Source organism: Chiloscyllium plagiosum, unplaced genomic scaffold (assembly GCF_037043375.1).
Source record: "Chiloscyllium plagiosum isolate Xiang-an unplaced genomic scaffold, Cpla_swu_hap1 HiC_scaffold_13, whole genome shotgun sequence".
NCBI lineage: Eukaryota > Metazoa > Chordata > Chondrichthyes > Orectolobiformes > Hemiscylliidae > Chiloscyllium > Chiloscyllium plagiosum.
Window position 1 is genome coordinate 71,809,922 of NW_028270151.1, and position 19,538 is coordinate 71,829,459.

Sequence of the window (19,538 nt, forward strand, 5' to 3'; positions counted from 1 at the left end):
CAATTCAGTACTAATACTGATGATTGGTAACATGGAATGAATAAGGCTGTAGGTCTCAGTATTGAGCCTTGTGACATCGCCACACCATGTGCAATAAGTAAAAAGCTCCTGTTGTTTGATTTTGCAACAATTGAGAGTGGTCAAAGTCACTAGTTGCTGCTGCAAAGCGGCTTTGAATAATTTCACTTGCATCTAATTGCAACATGGGTCTGACTGAAAAGAATTTAATATTAAGTTATCCTTAGTTAAAATATAAACAGCACTTCACCAGAGGAAAGTCCAGTATATACTTGACACTATAATAAACTGGAAGGTGATTGAATCTTGTGACCTTTTAACTTTCAAATTAGCCTTATCAAAGTTCATTTCAAATATGAATACTTGGTGCAAAGATTGCAGATTTGTTGCAAGCACTCAAAGGGAATATGGGCATGTTCTTCACTGCTGTCACCATTTCACGCTGAAGACACGTGGATGGGATATCTGTCCCCAGTCACCTTTAGGGGCTGGAAAGGCATCTTCAAAGGTCGTTCCTTCCCTAAACAGTATTTTGTGCAGTTGTACGGTGGGGAAGTAGAAGGTTGCAAGTCACAATTTGTAGTCATTATATGATGAGATTACAGAACACGTTTCATAGATCATCTAGTCCCTCCTGTCCCCTTCATATGCCATTGCTTGATCTGCCTCTTCTTTAATCAACCATTCCTTTTTATCAAGCCACTTTGTTTCAAACTACAAAATTATTGTACTGTCATCCAACCATGTTTCTGGAAAGCGGTTTCATGACTGTTTTTCTCCAACAGTTAATCACAAAATTGTTGTTTATTGAAGGAGAGCCTTATATTTCATTGACTCATTTGAAAAGTGTTTAACAACTTTACGAAGGAGGTTGGGAGATTAACACATCCTCCTTACCAATGTTTAGAGGTTAACCAGCTCCAACATTTGAAACTGACAGCTGAAAATTGTAACAGTAGCTGCATTATGAGACATTGAATTGTAATTACAAATACAGTGAACTTTTATTTTGCCAACTAGCAGATCCAAGCATCAATTGGGTACAGGTCTAAAGAAACCTGCCTTTAATGCAACAAACTAATATTCTGTCACTAAGTTTTATCTCGGCTGTCTTTACCTGTAGTTATTGACTATCTTCTGGAGTATACTTCCATGCTATCACCCAGTGTCCAACTGAGATGAACTGTCGATGCGGGCTGTAACCAAACCAAATTAATGGCTAGTGTGTTTCTCAGGTACTCATCTGATTTTCTTACTTGACTATCAAGGTAGCATTCCAAGCATGCTAAACACCATGAACTGGGAAATGTGTAAGGTGTCTGTTACGTCTGAAATATTCTCTAAATTTTTAGAAGTAACGGAGGTAGACTCTCCATTGGCTCAAGCGAAAGTGAGGACTGCAGATGCTGGAGATTAGAGTCGAGAGTGTCGTACTGGAAAAGCACAGCAGGTCAGGCAGCATCTGAGGAGCAGGAAAATTGAAGTTTTGGGCAGAAGCCCTTCATCAGAAATGAAGGGCTTTGTCTGAAACATCAACTTTCCTGCTCCTCAAATGCTGCCTGACCTGCTGTGCTTTTCCAGCACAACACACTTGTCTCCATTGGCTCAGTCAACTAATCCAATCAGGAGCTGAGTCACACCAATCAAGACAACTCTAACTAAGTTAATTCCTATTTCATGATTTGTTAGTGCCCAGAGTCAGGGTGATACTAATTCAATTTAAAACAAAATTGCCTATGCGATCTTGGTGTCACTGGCTGAGCCAGCATTTATTGCCTATCCCTAATTTCCCTTGAGAAGGTAGTGTTGAGCAGCTTTCTTGAATGACTGCAATCCAATTACTACTCAAAATATCAATTCACTTACACTTAGGTTTTGTTATTGTTATGGTCCAGTGGATTGATGGCAGAGTAAGCTATCTTCAAAACTAGTTTAATGGCAGGCAGAGAGAGTATAGTCAATCTGAACTTTGTATTCATTGGGTGCTAATAACATTCTACAGCAATCATCCTCGGAAGTTTGTTGTTTAAAGTCATGGATAACTTTGAAAATGAAATTTGATCAACGAAAGTGTATGTGAAAATCCAATGGGCTGGGATTAAGTATTGCTGTATCTAATGAATACTTGTGGATTTAAGAGCTGTTACAGCTTTTATTCTGTTTGTCAATCTCACACTTCATGCTGTCAATCCCTTCTTGCTATCAGAGTCTCTCAGTTTGTCTCTACTTTTAGGAGTATTACTATGGTGCTTGGAGCTTTCATCACTTGTTTGTCCACAATTCAACCTCAACATCGTCCACTGCGCTTCCTCACTTTAATGGCATTATGACTGATGAATTATTTTTTAATTATTATTATTCTTAATTTCTTTCATCTTCTCTATAATTCTCTTCTGCCTTGGAAAGATCCTTACTACATCCATTTCCCTTCATTTAGACTTCTCATCAAAAGTTAGGAACTCGGAATTTCTTCCACTTTCCTCATAATCCAGACAAAATGTGCAAATTGAATCAATTTGGGAGACCCATGTGTAAATGTCCTGTTCAAAATTGGATCTTCTAATTTCAAGTCTAATTCACTCATTACGTTGTCCCCATTATATTGTCATCCATTAACAAATGTTGATAGGACCTGAAATTATTCTAATCCAGAGAATGAGAGAAGAATTTATAGACTGGAGGAGGCTCATTACTGTTTCCAATGTGTAATGGAAATTTTTATGAGAAAAGAAGATTAAATCGGACGACTAGGTTTGAAGATGGCATTGCTCATTTCTTAAGTACTGTTTCAGTCACATTCAACATTCTTTATTTTTCAAACCTACAGTAATTGTAATGTGAAACATTTAAGCTGATAGGTGAAGCCTGATGACTCAACGTTGGATGTATTCAGTGACCCAAATAAAACATGTTTGTACTGCAAGTGAATGAATGCGTATAATAAACTGCTAATTTATACTTTTGCTTTAGACTTTTCTACATGTTTGAAAATACGCAAACGTAGGTGCATAAATTCACATCCTATCAATGTACATTAATTATAAACAGCTGCAGACTAGAAAGTGCGTCACCCCTATTGCAGTACAATGCACTTTGAGTCTACATCCTGTAAAAATATGCACCAGTCTTCTATTAGCAGAGCTGATGAGTTGAAATATAAGAGTTTAACAATATGTCTCTCACCATGTTGGCTGCAATGTAGGGTGTAAGTGTTGAGCTACCTAGAACACTGATGTCCAAAATGTGTGCTATCACCTTTTAATATACCCATGCATTCCCATCCATCGTAAATGAAGACAAGTATTCTTATGAAATTAACATTTGTTTCACTCTTAATCTTAGCTGGAGTTCTTAATTATTAACATTTCTGACTGAAACGAATTTCAAGGATGAGAAATTTGACCTGAGGCTAAAACTGATGTGACGTTGGTGGAGCAACTGTCTCCACACTCTGTTCTCATTTCTATAGCAGGGCATGCTGCTGGTGTCAGATTGATGAATACTTAGAATTCACTGGCCAGTGCTTATCTGGGTCACATTACGAGCTAAGTAGTTATTAGAGTTGCTGGTGTTGGTTTGAGGGTGGGTGGTGTTGTGGTTATGAGTAATGCTACCTCAATGCTGCACAGAGCATCAGGCAGATGCAGAATCATGTGCCCAAGACCCTGAAGTGGGGCTTAAACCCACAACTTTCTGACTGAGAGGTGATTGTAAGCTGCCATGGAGTCGTACATCATGGAAATGGACCCTTTGGTCCAACCAGTCCGCACCAACCATAATTTCAGACTAAACTAGTCCACCTGCCTGTGCTTGGCCCATGTCTCTGCAAACATGTCTTATTCATGTACTCATCTAAATGTCTTTTAAACATTGTAAGTGTACCCGCATCCACCACTTCCTCTGGAAGTTCATTCCACATACAAATCACTGACCGTGTAAAAACAAATTGCCCCTCATGACTTTTTAAATTTTTCTCCTCTTACCTTAAAAATATGCCCCGTAGTCTTGATATTCCCCACCCAAGGGAAAGGACACCTGGCATTCTATACTGCTCATCATTTTATAAACCTCTGTGACGTCATCCCTTAACCTCCTACCCTCCAGTGAAAAATGTCCCAGCCTATCTAGCCTCTTCCCATAACTCAAACCCTTCATGCCCTGCAACATCCTGGTAAATCTCTTCTGCACCCTCTCCAGCTGAATAACTTAATAACTTGAATAACTCCAGCTTCAGAAATACCTCTCAAAAGAGGGCAACCTAAATTGGATGCAGTATTCCAGAAGAGGCCTCACCAATATCCTCTACAACCTCAATATAAGACCTCAATTCCTATACTCAAAGGTCTGAGCAATGAAGGCAAGCATGCTAAATGCCTTCTTAACCACCCTGTCTACATGTGATGCAAACTTCAAAGAATTATATTATGATACCAATGAACCACAGTTGACATCTACTGGCTGCAGACAGGCATCTACAGTATTACAGTATTACAGAAGTTGGCGGCGAATTGCAGTTTGTGCGACAAGACAATGTAATATTTATTCAATTGTTGCGGTGAATGGCAATATCAGATAAATAGTGGCTATTATATTTTTGAACTGAAGGCCTCACTATACAACCACAAGTCAATCTCTAGTAAATAATTCCACTCCAGAAACCAAAGTAACAATCAAATAAACACAAAGACACAAAATAATAGAGCACATTCTTGATTGCTGAACCATAAAGAGTAAACACGAAGAAATATGAGCAGAATCCTTGAATAAAATTTGGATCATATTAACTTACCTCTGTGAGCATCTAATTCTCTAACCTCAGCTGAGAGGATGAAAAACAAGCAAAAAAGCAACAAAATAAATACCATGCAACATCAAAAGTGGCATTATTCAACTTGTGAAGATTAAGGGAATTAAAACCTATTTATACTGATGACTATGAAGGATATAAAATGGAGCTGGTATAGAGGAAACCAAATTATATTTTGCTCAAAAAAGTTCAAAGTACTTTTGTCTGAAATTACTCCATCTCCAACAATCATGGATAGCAAACTGTAATCAAATAAGACCCCATAGAATTTTCATAAATTGCTTATAAATCTTATTAAACCTAATTAGCTTAAGACAGTGTGTAATTCATTAGGCAGTGTTATCGCATTGTTAGCATTCTTGCTGTTGTATTTAAGCCGAGCTCTAGGATTTGTGTATATTATCTAGGCTGACAATTCAGTGCACTGTTTAGGGAATGCTGCATTGTCTAAATTGATGTTTGTTTAATAGAGGTATAAGCAGTTCTTGAATATTTAAGATCCAATGGGACCATGGGAATAGAAGCAGATATGCTCTAGTGTTCTGGTTACCGTTATATCTCAACAAAAGCTACGAGAAACACGTTTCTTGGCCATTTATCCCATTGCTCTTATTGGCGGAGACTAGCTACACAACACAGATCTGGGCCCAATTTTAACTCTGAACAAGTGGATGGCTTTTGAATGGGTTTAAATTGGATCTTATTCTTCATAATCACCTTGAGGTGGCAAGAAGATTTATAAAGATTGGATACAGATCTTAAGAAATACCATTGATTTACACTTTCTTCAAGTGTACTGAGGGTGAGGATTTGCTGAGGTTATCTTATGGTATATCTCTGACTGGTTTGGGATGTTCAATCACATTGCTGATTCTTATGCTTTTTGCTAAACTTTACATACACTGGTTGAAAGAATCTTGATTTCCTGCAGCGGCAGGAGAAAGTTTAATTTATTATGCATTGGATTAGCACCTATTTGCAGTGTGAAGATTCAGAATAACAAACTGGTGCAAGGCAAAACAAACCTTTTACATTTAGCCTTAGCAGACAAAACTGTCAGCAGTACTGCACAATGCCTGTATCGGCTGCTCACTCATTTTATCCAAATCATCAGAGCGCATTCAAATAGTGCCCAGTGGATAAGGGCAGGTCCCAAATGTATCTAAGCCATGTTAGGATTTTAACCTTTGACTTATACTGAGTTGCCTTATCTTGGAAATAAAGTTTTGGGGAACTGCAATATTCCTCAATGCATCTGGCCAATGAAAAGTACAGAGGAAGTATGAAAGAACCATTTTTAAAAAATGTATACTGTTTAGACTGCAGTTTAATTTTATAAGGCTAGTGCTACTTAGTAAATTTAAGACAATTTCAACACTTTAATGATGTGGGTCTTGCATGCAAGTTGGTTCAATCCTCATCCAGCATTGCCAACTCTATCTCCTTGACAATGTGAATTTCATGTATTAATCACACAAGTTTAAAAATAAATGTGGAGTACAGGATTAATAGGAAAATTGTCATTGTTGCCATATTACTCATCCAACATACAGGTGCATATATTTCCCAATGGAGATCATTACATGGCACTCAGGGATAGACACTCTTCAGTCAACTAGATCATGGTCTTTTGTCTCAGGAAAGTACAATTCTGTTGCCAAATCATACTGGACCACCTATATACGGAGGAATGAGTTAAGTTAGAGCACATGCATACAAAATAATGCATTCCATCTTACAATGTACCTAAGTGATCCAGTGCACCCAGGGAAGTCTCCAGAATGACTGTGCTCTGATATCCTTTAGTCTACTTTCCCAGTAAAATTGCATTAGCCCCAAGAGGAAAATCCAGCTCTTGTGCTTCTGATTTTGCTGGAGGTACAAATATACAATCAGCACATCAGTGTAGAGACTTAGAATGCAATCTTTACATTTTTATTTTGACACAGACTGCTAATGTTACTTTCAGCTTGGCCTGCTTTGGGACTGGTAAATTGCAGAAACTTTCTATTTGCTGCAAATAGCATAAAACTCAAAGGAAGTTTGATTAGATGCAAAGTAATAACTGTAATTTTCTTTCAACATGTTAACTTTGTGGCCTATATTTGTATATGAAAATGATGAAAATTGAACAGGAAGTCAGTGTGTATTTTTTGTTATTAATGAAGGAACATTTCGTCACAGGCGGAGTTGACTATGTTGTGGTAAATGCAATAATGAACAAACATCTATAAAAGTCCCATCAGCAAACAAACAGCATGCAGAAACTAGCAATAGATCTCAGCTGCATTCTCTTGAGCTGATCAATTAGTAAGAACTAAAAAGTAACAGAGGATAATGGGTCATAAGGCGACTGATTTGGCTAATTTGAAATTCCTGGTGATCCTGATTATGATCTGGTTTTCTGGATCACATGCAGGTAAGTCCCAATATATTTCTTTTTTGATTCTATATAGGTTGTTATGGCATCATCTAGTTGCATAATATTGAGGTAGGAAGTTATAATAATTGCATCAGTGAGTTAAAATGTAGCAATTGAAAACAAAACTGTTTTAAACTTAAAATACAATTGCTCAAAAAATATTTGAAATATTTCAAGTGAATGCAGCCTTGATGATTTAAATGCGAAATTATGATAATTTATGACACATTTAGTGTCAGCCACAGTTCAAGTAGTAGTGGTACAGGTTGTTGGTTTAAATCCCACTCTAGAGCACAGAAAACCAGGCAAATACTCCAGTGAAGTGCTGAAAGAAGACAGCGGCATTGGAGATGAGATGCTAAAATGAGACCCTAGTTATATTTTAGGGAACCATTAAAGATCTTATGGTGCTAATGCAAAGAACAGTATGATGTTTGTCCCCAGCAGTTTGGCCAATATTTATCCTCCATTTAAGATCATAAACATATAACAAATCTTTAAAGCATTACTGATTGTGTGAGTTTGCTGCACAAAAATTGTCCATGTGTTTCCAAAATTACAACTTGGGCAATAGTTCATTGGGTGTAATATGTTTTGGGGCATCTACAGTTTACAAAAACAATATGCCACCCATGTCCAAATCCTTCTTTTTCTCTTTCCTTTTCCTGCTCCAATTTTGTTGCTCCGTCCTTTCCTATCCTGATCATAGCTTTTCACACTTGAGTGTAACTAATTACTCAGCCAGATGAAATCTAGGGATGGAGGGAACCAAATACTTGCAGAGAGTCCATACGAATTTTCTTTGCAGTTATGTTAATATATGGCTATTTGCACAACCTCTAATATAGATGGTCCATCCACCTCAGTGAAGTTTCCTCCACCTTGTCCATCTGGTCAACTCATCTTTCAACTACCTCAGTCAATAATCAGCATGAATCTGCACATTTATATTTCTAAGCTGATTGCTTTCATTTTGTTGGGCTGAGGGACATTGGACATCTTATCTCCTCCATCCACTACACCAACTGGGATCAATTGGTTTAGCACAGATCACTGAAAAAAACTAAGCCCTTCTTGATTGATATGAATGAATATTATATCACATAATCATTTACCTTTCGTGTTATTGGAGCAGTAACCTTCATCTCATTTCTGAAAGAATAATTTCAACAGGTATTTGTTTATGGGACCTGTTTTCAACATTGGAACAATTTGTGAGCTACAAAGAAATGGCCATTGTTTAAGAATTTTAACTTCTGGAGCTTGTTTAATTTCTGTGAGCCAACTTTCTGCCCTTTAAGTTCCAGATGCTCCCTGCTTTTGACAGATTAGTAATAAATTTTGCTGCCAGTTTCTTTCAGGGTCTCACAATGGGGAAGGGGATTATGGGTCTATGGCAGTGGAGGCCTGAGTTCCTATTCATACTTGCTGTTATTGGCACCACAAGGAAATTAAGAAAAAAATGTTTAAAGGAACATGCACTTTTGAGGTTCTTCCCTGATTTCTTTTCCCAATAGGTTGACCTGGCAGAAAACTTGTGCCATTTTGCCAATCAGGCCTCCATTTTGCAATTGCATTTGGGACCACCACTGGGACTTGACACACATGAACTTTAAGAAGAACCTACTGACTTTGGGTCTGTGTTTTTGCTGCCTGATCAGTTGATCACACAAAAAAGATGCAATAAAAATGATAGTCCAGAAAATTAAGGAATATGCTACCATGCAAAGTTGCTGGAGATTGTAGAGTAGTATGGGACTTAACCATAGCAATCCAGTATGTAAACTCACAGTAATAATGAGGTACTTTTTTACATATCAGTTTGTAACACTTCTGTGAACTCTTTGTTCCAGTACGTATACAAGTGCAAGACTGTTGCCTGAAATATTCAAAGGGATCTCTCCCATTTATGCGCATTGCTGGTTATGTGGAGCAGAAGTCCAATGAAGCTTGCAGAATAGATGCAATTGTGTGAGTAGGACTCGAGATCTAAAAGTCAAATCATTTCTAAATGTCACAATTTTATTTAAAGCCAATCAAAAGTTAATCTTTTCCATCATTTATTTTAACAGACTGTATACTGTGAAAGGTCGGTGGGTTTGTGCAGATCCAAAACATATATGGGTGAACCGTGCACTTCGCTATTTAAGGTAAAAGTACAATCTTTGCTTTCAACCTCCCAAAGACTCTGTATGTGTTATGGATTAATAAGAATCTTTGCTTGTCTTGGAATTTCATTGGCATACCTCACCTGCCAGGAACTATTCAGACTGGTACACAGTTAGGTATAAAATTATCTTAAGTCCGATTGTTAGAAACATTAGCTTTCAATGAAATTTTTGTTGCTCAGTTTGAAGGTGTTGCCAAAAATGCCAACAAGAAAGAAACTTATCTCCTGTTCTCTATACAGGGATCAAAGTGGCAATAATATTTCGAAGGATCTATAATTAAAATTATTTTTTGGTTTTTAGTGCAAAGCTGGAGAAAATGTCCCAGAAAAACAAAGTTCTTCAACCTACAACAGCAAGTGTTAACTGATATCCTTATTACCATCTTACAAGGTTATTGTATAGGTTTTTGCAACAGCTAAATCTTAAGTGTTTCAAATTTATTAAAGCCATACTGTAGTATTAGCTGCTGAAATGACATGTTCAAATGGTGTATATACTGGTTTAGTTATGAGCATGGTTTCTGAAAAGTTGAGGCTGCATTTAAGATTAATTTTGAATATATTAGCTTCAAATAATGTATTTCCACATTCACTGACAAAGTATTGATGTGGGGCTTCAAAGCTGCCTTTGAATGTCGGAGGTGATGGGTATTTTGTCTTGTTGGTGATAGACATTGCTAAGCATTTGTGTGCTGAATGTTGCATGCCACTTATGAGAATGTCATCTAGCTCTTACTGAATGTAAATATAAACTGGTTCATTATCTGAGGAGCTGAGAATAATATGGAATATTCTGTGCAACTATCAGAGAGCATCCCAATTAACAAGTGATTTCCTTTGGCTATGTTTGATCTTTGGACTTCATGGAGTCTGAAATTATTTGGCAGCACCTAATAATGTCAACATGGGTTTCACCCAACAGTCTTATTTCATTTTTTTAGGGACACCCTTCTGAAGTAAGTATCACTTAGGAGTTAGCTGGACAGCAGTGAACCTTCTCTGCAAGGACCATAGGGCTGAAGCCCTACTCAATGACAGTTGGCAGCCTAACATACACCAGTAGTTCTATTGAATGACAGCACCAATGGAGAAGTGGTAGCTGCTGCTACTACAACACTCATGTGGTGGCGAGATGGGCATCATGGAGGTGGATGCTGGGGCACACTAAGGGCAAAGGGTAGCTCTAAGTGACCACCAGTCCCCGCAACATTCCTGAGGCCAGTTTCCTCAATCTGACACTAATGTCTTTGAACAGGTTACACCTCCCCAGGTTCCCAAAAGTAACATTGCACAACTTTGCCTGTTATTTTTCCCGGAAAGTCAGCCCCTGCACATTGCTGGATTAATACCACCAAGAGTGAGGTGAGCCCCTTCATTGGATAATAATTGCCCACTTAAGGACTTCAACTGACATAAGGACATGAAGCTTCCGTGACATTTCCATGACACTTTTCCTTAGAGACTTTAGTGGAGGGGAGGCTGGAAGGTTATGGATGTCAATAGCTGGGAGAAAGTAAGGACTGCAGATACTGGGAATCAGCGTCAAAGAGTGTGGTGCTGGAAAAACAGCCAGTCAGGCAGCATCCGAGCAGCAGGAGCATAAATGTTTCAGGCATAAGCCCTTCATCCGGAATGAAACCCTGAAGCGTCGATTCTCCTGCTCCTCAGATGTTGTCTGACCAGATGTCAATAGCTGCCTCTCTCCTGCCTGATAAAGTGCCTCTGGGAGGAAATTAAATTAAATGAACACACCCAGGGACACACCCACTGGACTACATACCACTTAGTTGTGATGGGGGTAGCTTGCTGGTGGTACTGATGTAACCAAGGATAGTGATGATAGACAGACGAGTCTGGGGCATCGGCTGTATGGTATGATTCAGTGAGAATAACTATGCGAGGCTGTTGTTTGACTAGTCTGTGAGGCAGCTTTCCCAATTTTGGCACATGCTTCAAAACACTTGTGAGAATGGTTTTGTTGGATTGACCAGGTCAGATATGCTTTTGTCATTTCCAGTGTCCAGTTTAATGTTAGGTAGGCTATCCTGTTTTAAGCTTTTCCTGCAGAAGTTTGATACAACTGAACAGCTTGCTCAATCATTTCATTTTGATGCTTCCTTGTATTTCCAAAAAGTTATTTGTAACTCTTCGTTTCCGTGTATTGCCACAACATTTTACATTAATGCGTGAGTATATATGTTATTTGGTCAATTAATTACAGTGTTGTTATTTCTATCATAATAAAATAATGTAAACCTGTGTGTGACTTTGGTTATTTTTGACTGTTTCCAAAGAAGATTGAATCTATTTTGTCTACTTTGTAATGTTAACCATTACCCTCTGCTCTGTTTGCTTTCAGTGTCTGTTTAAGATTTAAGCACAGGAGTGCCCATCAGAAATTGCTTAGAATGGAGAAAGAATTTGCAATTGTGTCTTTAAAGCCAACAGTACAACTTGAAGAATGGTCATTGTAATGCAAAGAAATATAGACAGATCTAGTTGAATATGGCAAGTATTCCCAAGGTCTATATTGTAGTTTAATTGCAGGATAGATACTGGCCAGGTCTCAACTTCTCTTCTTGAAGCCGTATCTTGGGATCTTTTATGTCTGATTGAGGAAGCTGATGCCACCTTGGTTTCATGAGTCACCTGAGAAGTGTCACTTTTGGCAGTGCAGCTCTTCCTCAGTACATCACAGGAGTGGAAGAGGCCGAGAGCTAAAGGGTGGGAATCCAAAGCTTGGAAGGCGTAGTTGCCAGTGGCCAAATTAGGAATGTGCAAAAGGTCGGAAGTGGAAGAGAACAGCCATGCTGAAGTGTTGCGGGGCTGGAGGAGGTTACAGAGATAGAAGCGGACAAAGCAATAGAGAGTTTTGAAAATGGTGATAAAATGTTAAAATTGCAGCTAGACTTGGAGCCCATCTCGATTGGTGCAATTAAACATGAGACTGTTCGATTATCTATGGGATTGCATCAAACATAATGCATGAAGGGGATTTGGTATGAGTTAGAACTAAGGTGGTCGTGTTTTGCTAGAGATCAAGTTTCTGTAAGGTGAAAGATGACAGGCCAGTCAGCCATTGTTTGGAATAGTCAAAACTGAAGGGAATGAAGGCATGGAGGTTCTCAGCTGAAGAACCAAAGCAGAACTGGAGCTGGTTGATGCAATAAATGTGGAAGGAAGCAGTCTTAATGATGGAGTGGATGTGTGCTTTGAAGCCCATTGTAGAGCTCTTCCAGCAGTAGGTTTGCACTGGTGGACCTGCATAATTCCCTGGATGGCCTTAGGGTACCCTCCAATCCGTCCTTGATCATGATTTTTTATGGAGTAAATGAGGCCAAGTGTGCCTTGCTCTAAATTGAGACTTTTGACTTAAAGGCAGCGTTCCACTCAGCCTCAAGTTTACAGTAGAGATTCTGAGAAGCGTGGTAAGGCCTTCCCACCTTAGGACTTGTGTGGGAAGGGAGTTGCCTCATTCAGTGGTCTTTGAAGAGAAAATGAGGTCTGCAGATGCTGGAGATCAGAGATGGAAATGTGTTGCTGGAGAAGCGCAGCAGGTCAGGCAGCATCTATGGAACAGGAGAATCGACGTTTCGGGCATTCCTGAAGAAGGGCTAATGCCCGAAACGTCGATTCTCCTGTTCCCTAGATGCTGCCTGACCTGCTGCGCTTCTCCAGCAACACATTTCCATCTCATTCAGTGGTCCCCTTTCCTAATTGAGCATTCCTCATAATGGCTGTTCTCACCCTAACCTCTCCCAGGCCTTGCTTCACCTCGCCATTCCTTCCTGCTGTGAGATCATCTTGCCCCTGAATTTACCTGGTGCAGGACTCTGGGAATTTGAATCTGCGGACTGCTCATAGTCCTGGTTCTAGCTTCTGCTAGAGGTAACTCTGAGGCAGGACCTCCTCCTGAGTGGGGGTTGGAAGTTTTGCCTCCAGCCAATTAGCATTCCTTGGAACATTGAAAACCTATCAGGCAGTTAAGGTTGGCAGAAATACATTCCCTACCGTCATATCTCATAAGGGAGCAGTAAAGTCTGCCATCAGAAACGTTCTGCCCCAAGTTTGCAAATGGTCTAGTTTATCTCCAGATATCTTCCAGGGAGCCAGTGGTGAGGGTATGATGTTTGTGACAGGGGCCAAAGATCATGTCTTTTGATCTTATTTAATGGGAAGAAATTTCTGTTCATCTTGTACGAGATGTGAGACAACAGTGAGACAACTCAAAGAGGGGTTGAGAGACTAGAGCTGGGTATCATAAATATGATAACAGAATGACAAAGTGATTATGACACTCACCTAGTAATCATTGAACCTGTGCTAATAATGTAAAGATTTAAATTCAATCCCAACATGGTACTTTGTGCAATCAAATTCTATTACTCAAATGAATCTGAAATAAAAAGCTTGTCTCAGTTTATGTGATTTGTCATGAGAACCCCTCTTGTTCATGACTATCCCTTAACAGCAGAAGCCCAGTTATCTCTGCCTGCCCTGAAGACCTCAGTTCCACAGAAATGCACTTGTATCCTCCTCAAATAGCTAGAGGACCGCTCATTTGTATCAGACAGTTTTTGACATTTGTATTAAGGACAAAAGCCATGAAGAGCAATAAGGGGTTGTTAAAAACTGACAATGGTTTTGTAGGGGTATGTATCAAATTGTTAGAAGGCTCCAGGAGGTATGGGCCAAAGGCAGGCAAATAAGACTAGTTTATTTTAGGAAATCTGGTTAGCATGTACAGATTGATCCTGTTTCAGTGCTGTGTTACTCTATGTTTATTTTGTTATTTCACAGGCACATATGGAGAGGAGCTTTCACAGAGGGCTTCAAACCTTACTCAGCTGAATTACAAAATTCCTTCAAGCTTCATACAGATTACAGCGTCCACATTACAATTTTCACATTCAATTCCATGTGTCCATTATCATCTGTGTTTCCCACTGTCTCTGTAGGCGTTGTCTATTTCTTACCCAAGGCCTTTGATACCTATTAATCTTTTTCAGCCTGGATGCTTTGTTTGTTAGCTCCAGCTTCACTTGTTGCTAACTATTTGGCGAAAGCTTTAACCATTATTAATTTAACCCTTTCAATGCTGACATTGTCAATGAAAATAAGGAAATGGCTGAAGTGATGATAATTGGTGAATAATTGCTTTGTGTCAACATTTACAGTAGAGGAAGAGGTCAGTGTACCACACGCACCAGGAAAGCCAGTAATACATTGAATCGGGGACAGGAACACAACAAAATTAACATAAACAAAATAACAGGAAGGAAGAAAATAATGGCAGTGCAATTGACAAATCTCCAGAGCTAAACAGTTTCTATCCCAATATTTTAAAGAATGTGGGTGAAAACATTGGGAATATCTCAACTGTAATAGTCCGACCTTTTCTTGTTTCAGAAATCTGTTTCTTTAGATTGGAAAATGATGGATGTAGGTCTGTGATTTAGAAAGAGTGAAAGCTGGGAGCCACGGGAATTATAGATCAGTTAGTTCAACAGCTGTTGTTGGAAAACTACTGATGAGGAAATAATCGGGCAAGTTTTCCATGTTGAGATGCTCTCCCACTTCTTGCCAGCTAATCAGTTCAGTTCTGGGTGAGAAATTGGGAAATGACTTGGAATATATTGCCATTCCTTCAGTGTCGCTGGGTTATAATTCTGCAACTCAGCCCCTAATGGCTTTGTGTGTCTACCCACACCAAATGGACTGCAGCAGTTCAAGAAGGTAGCTCACCTCTACCTTCTCAAGGACAACTAGGGATAAGCAATAAATTCTGGCCCAGCCAGCGACCCCTACATCCCATGGATGAACAACAAAAATGAGTGGTTGAATTATGAATTGTGGCCTGAGGTAACACCCTTAATATCACCTGTGATTACCTCTGCTTCAGAGATGGCTATGATAAATTTTTAATGACTATTGATGTGATGGAGATAGCATGTGGTCAGGATTTGTATTTCACATAGTTGGTCACTGCACACATTTCGCATACAGAATTCTGCAATTATAGATGTTTCAGCTTCACTGTGCAAGCCCTTGATTAGTGAAATGACCTCTTAAGGCACCTCAGATCACTCACATGTACAGCCCATGTCCTCACACAGAACAATACACCTACTCCATCTACTCCAGGTGAGGTTAAACCATGTTTTTGCTTGCAATATGAATTTGTGATTCTGGTGCAGATGGAAGGCAACACAGGACAAACTTTACAGTGTGAGTTTCAGGCTCAGCCTGTTCATGTAGGTGACACCCCCAACCTTCATGTTCATTTCTTCCTTAAGACCATAAGACCATAAGACATAGGAGTGGAAGTGAGGCCAATCGACCCATCGAGTCCACGCCACCACTCAATCGTGGCTGATGGGCATTTCAATACCACTTACCTGCACTCTCTCCGTGTCCCTTAATTCCTTGCAAAGTTAAGAATTTATCAATCTCTGCCTTGAAGACATTTAACGTCCCGACCTCCACTGCGCTCTGTGGCAATGACTTTCACAGACCCACCACTCTCTGGCTGAAGAAATGTCTCCTCATTTCCATTTTAAATTGACCCCCTCTAATTCTAAGATCCTAATATCCCTGCCTTACAGAAACAAATTCCCAGCGTCCACCCTTTCTAAGCCATGCATTATCTTGTAAGTTTCTATTTGATCTCCACTCAACCTTCTAAACTCTAATGAACACAATTCCAGGATCCTCAGCCATTCCTTGCACTCTCTGCTGACCCCATCTGTTCTAAGCCTCCACTCATTCCCACCCAAACCTTTCATTTAAGACTTCATCTCCCCATTTTACCTTCTGGACCCAGGCCTATAGCTTAGTCATGTCAAGCAGCATGATGTGCTGTCCCCCTGTTGAAACCAGGGTGGTAGTGATTATCAAAGACCCTCTCATCCTGCCGTAATCTCTCCAATGTACTATTTTCCTACATGTTTCCGCTGAGTTACACTCCATCACATGCTGCTCCAATATCCACTCGACTTCCCCAACTTGCCCACTACAGCAGTGGCCCTTGATCACTTGCCTTAACTGTTAGTCAACAGATCTTCAGGACTGACTGTTGCCCATCTCCTTGACTGACTGGAAGTGCAGCCACAACTGATGAGCGACCAGGCCCCTGACTAATTTTGTGCAGCTCCGAGACTGACTTACCAGCAAGTCCCAGACGGATTGCACTGGACCTGCAACATGTCCACCCACTTGGCTGATCACTGCTGACAAATATGAAAAGTTGGCAGAAGGCTGGACCTTCCAAATGCGTAAAAATATGCAAGGCAGAGATGTTGCAAGCAGATATCCAGATGCAAAGTGTGCAAGCTAAAAGCGCTCTGCTCTGATGCCTGTGATAGGTGCTGCCCTGACTGCAAAGTGGCCTTACAGTGGCAATGCAATCCACTGTCCCATTGTGCTGCAAAGTGAATTGGTGAACTGAACAGCCAAAGATAGTTAGGTCTGGCTCACTGCCCTGAGGAATTCCTGCAGAGATGACTGACCTCCCGCAGCCAGTGGTGAGGGTATGATATTACTGGGAGACAAGGGCTACCCTCTGCAAACACACCTGATGACTCCTGACTGATGTGAAGTGTAGATACAATGCTGCCCATTCTTCAACCAGAGCCATGGTGGAGGAGATGCTAGGTCTGTTGAAGGTGATGTATTGATGTTCGGATCGGCCTGGGAGTTGGCCAAACAGTACGCTCCAAACACAGTGTGCCACAAATACCTGGCACTCTGTGCTCTACCCAACTGTACAGGCAAAGAGGGAGTGTGATAGCATCTGTGCAAAGAAATCAGAGTTAACATTTAAGGGCTGGTGACCCTTCCTCAGAACAATTTCTGCTTTTGCTCCTGATTTACAGAATCCACAGTTCTTTCCATTTTTATGTGATACTCACAGACTGGCCTCCTGAGGTAAAGGTCTTGTATCCACAAGCAAGCAAATGGGAATTATTAAAAAAACATTCTTGCATGAATTTGGAAATGAGAAAAGCAATCCACCCTTTTTGTTGGAATGGTTGTTGTTTCATTGATGAATCCTGACAAACATCATGGTGTTCTCAGAAAGTTCATTCCATAGAGAGCTACAGGGGCAGAAACCTTGTGTATATTTAAGGCTGAGATAGACTCTTGTTCAAAAGGGAAATCAAGGGTTACCGGGAAGGGGCAAGAAAGTGGATGTGAGGAACATCAGATCAGCCAGGTTCCTATTGACTGGCAAAGTGGGCTCCTGTTCCTATTTCTTATGGTCTCACAATATATATGTACATGTGCAAAACTGATCCATTGCAATGATGCAATGGTTAAGACAGATGAATTCACTTCAGCAGTTTTAACCTGCATTTGAGCCATTAAAAAATGAGTTGAGATCAAAATATTTTTTTAGAAGCATTGTTTATTGATCTGTGAGGGACATTTGTTTTCTGCACGTGCATAATTTACAAGCATTCACAGTAAATAATAATTTGCCAGTCAATACAGGTAGAAATATAAATTTAATTTTAGAGAACTTAGTAGCTGAATGACTTTTTTTTGAGAAACTGCTGAGATGTGCAGAGGATCATTATGCTGAAATGAGCAACATGTTTTTCAGGGTTCTGTCCTGTGATTATTAAAAGGTGACATCGTGACGCCCATAGAATTAAGGTCACTGAACCATTTGTTTCTGTTTCAGTTCTTTCCTAGAAAATAAGCATAAAAGGAAATGAGTTATAATACCTTTGAACATCAAACTACAGGCAGTTTCAATATTCAGGCTCGTTAAATAGATTATTTTAACTGCTCTCTTCAGTTGTTATTGCTTGTTAAAGTGATCATGCTTTAAAATCTTGATTGTCCCAAGGCAAAATATGTTGAGCTCATGGCTTACAGGACAAATGTATGATAAAATATTCCATACGGATTCTTTGAAAAAGACAATGGCTTCATTTGTATTCTTGACTTGATAAGCAAATTTGATAAACATAAATAATTGGTGAGGTTGTGAATTCTATATGTTTAAAATGGCAAAGACATTCTTAGTTTAACAAACAAAGTCAATGCGTTACAGCTTATTATTCATAAAAAAATATGTTCTGCACATAATAGTTCAGTAAAAATTTGTATATTAACAAAAGTGATTTATTCCCTTACCTCAGGAAACCAGTGATAATCCTGGTCACCCATACCTCTTCTGGATTTGCACAAACTCTTCTTCCTTTTCTTGTGTAAAATCTGTAAAGAAATATTTTTGAAAGAACCTTGATTAAATTGGTATATTTCTTACATGTGGTGTATTTTAACATTGGGGTTCTGCTAACCAGACTCAGGACTGTCCATGACCCACCCTCAGCTAAACTCCATCTCTGGTGTCTCAGTACAAATCCCTTATGTACTTATGGAGAATATAAGCAATGCTGCAGATACCAAAATGTTTTCACAGACTAAGTGGTGGACGAATCACCTTAAGCGCAGCAAATGAAGCTGTCGCTTGACTCTGCTTGGCTCTTATTAAATAAATATTTGACTGTATTTACAGAGCATAAAGGTAACTTTAAAACATGACATCACTTTTCAACAAATTAAGCAACAATTTACACTTACATGACTGCATTAATAGTGCAAAGTTCGTTCCCAAACTGCCTCACATAGCCTACAATTAGTCTTGGTGGTAAAGGTTTCTTTGAATATGAAAGACAGCAGTCTACTGGAGACTGGGCATCTGTGTAAAAATAAACACCACAGTAATAAACATTGATTAGAAAGAAAATAACTCATGAACGGTGAAAAAGATAATGCATGTTCAGGTGAAAGATTTTTAAAAAGTAGCACATAGTCACCTGCAAATGGAGATATGTCCATCAAATTGAACAGGATCAGTCCCATCAACATAGACATGGTCAGCTTCATGCAGAAATGCATCATCTGAGTCATTTTCTTGATTTATCGCAACAAGTATTAGCACTCAACAGATCGTAGAATGGATCTGATTTGACGAACTCTCTATCTGCTTTTATACCTTTTTCTCTCAACATCCTGGGGAAATTTATGAAAAGGAATTTTCAGAAAGAGAACTGAGTGACGTAAAGCTCCAATCAGAAAGGATATCCGATTATTTTTCATCCTCCCAC

General features: G+C 39.4%; 2 protein-coding genes across 2 annotated transcripts; one reads left to right on the forward strand and one right to left on the reverse strand.

The window, feature by feature from the left end:
* The first annotated feature begins 7,078 nt into the window (after nucleotides 1-7,078).
* On the forward strand, nucleotides 7,079-11,676 carry LOC122555788 (C-C motif chemokine 20-like). The gene is made up of 4 exons (XM_043701931.2): nucleotides 7,079-7,244; nucleotides 9,101-9,218; nucleotides 9,320-9,397; nucleotides 9,719-11,676. Exons 1-4 carry the CDS (start codon nucleotides 7,163-7,165, stop codon nucleotides 9,783-9,785), a joined length of 345 nt encoding a protein of 114 aa, XP_043557866.1. The 5' UTR covers nucleotides 7,079-7,162; the 3' UTR covers nucleotides 9,786-11,676.
* Nucleotides 11,677-17,811: 6,135 nt separating this feature from the next.
* Nucleotides 17,812-19,514, reverse strand: LOC122556284 (C-C motif chemokine 20-like). Its single transcript, XM_043702911.2, has 4 exons — nucleotides 19,248-19,514; nucleotides 19,012-19,129; nucleotides 18,562-18,642; nucleotides 17,812-18,110 (listed from the first exon to the last, which is right to left on the reverse strand). Exons 1-4 carry the CDS (start codon nucleotides 19,339-19,341, stop codon nucleotides 18,077-18,079), a joined length of 327 nt encoding a protein of 108 aa, XP_043558846.1. The 5' UTR covers nucleotides 19,342-19,514; the 3' UTR covers nucleotides 17,812-18,076.
* Nucleotides 19,515-19,538: the final 24 nt, after the last annotated feature.

Coding starts and splice junctions, on each gene's coding strand:
- LOC122555788 (XM_043701931.2), top strand. CDS start 7,163: ATGGGTCATAAGGCGACTGATTTGGCTAATTTGAAATTCCTGGTGATC. Junction 9,219..9,319: donor TGCAGAATAGATGCAATTGT/GTGAGTAGGACT, acceptor TTATTTTAACAG/ACTGTATACTGTGAAAGGTC. Junction 9,398..9,718: donor CGTGCACTTCGCTATTTAAG/GTAAAAGTACAA, acceptor TTTGGTTTTTAG/TGCAAAGCTGGAGAAAATGT.
- LOC122556284 (XM_043702911.2), bottom strand. CDS start 19,341: ATGACTCAGATGATGCATTTCTGCATGAAGCTGACCATGTCTATGTTG. Junction 19,130..19,247: donor GGACATATCTCCATTTGCAG/GTGACTATGTGC, acceptor ATTTTTACACAG/ATGCCCAGTCTCCAGTAGAC. Junction 18,643..19,011: donor TGCACTATTAATGCAGTCAT/GTAAGTGTAAAT, acceptor ATTTCTTTACAG/ATTTTACACAAGAAAAGGAA.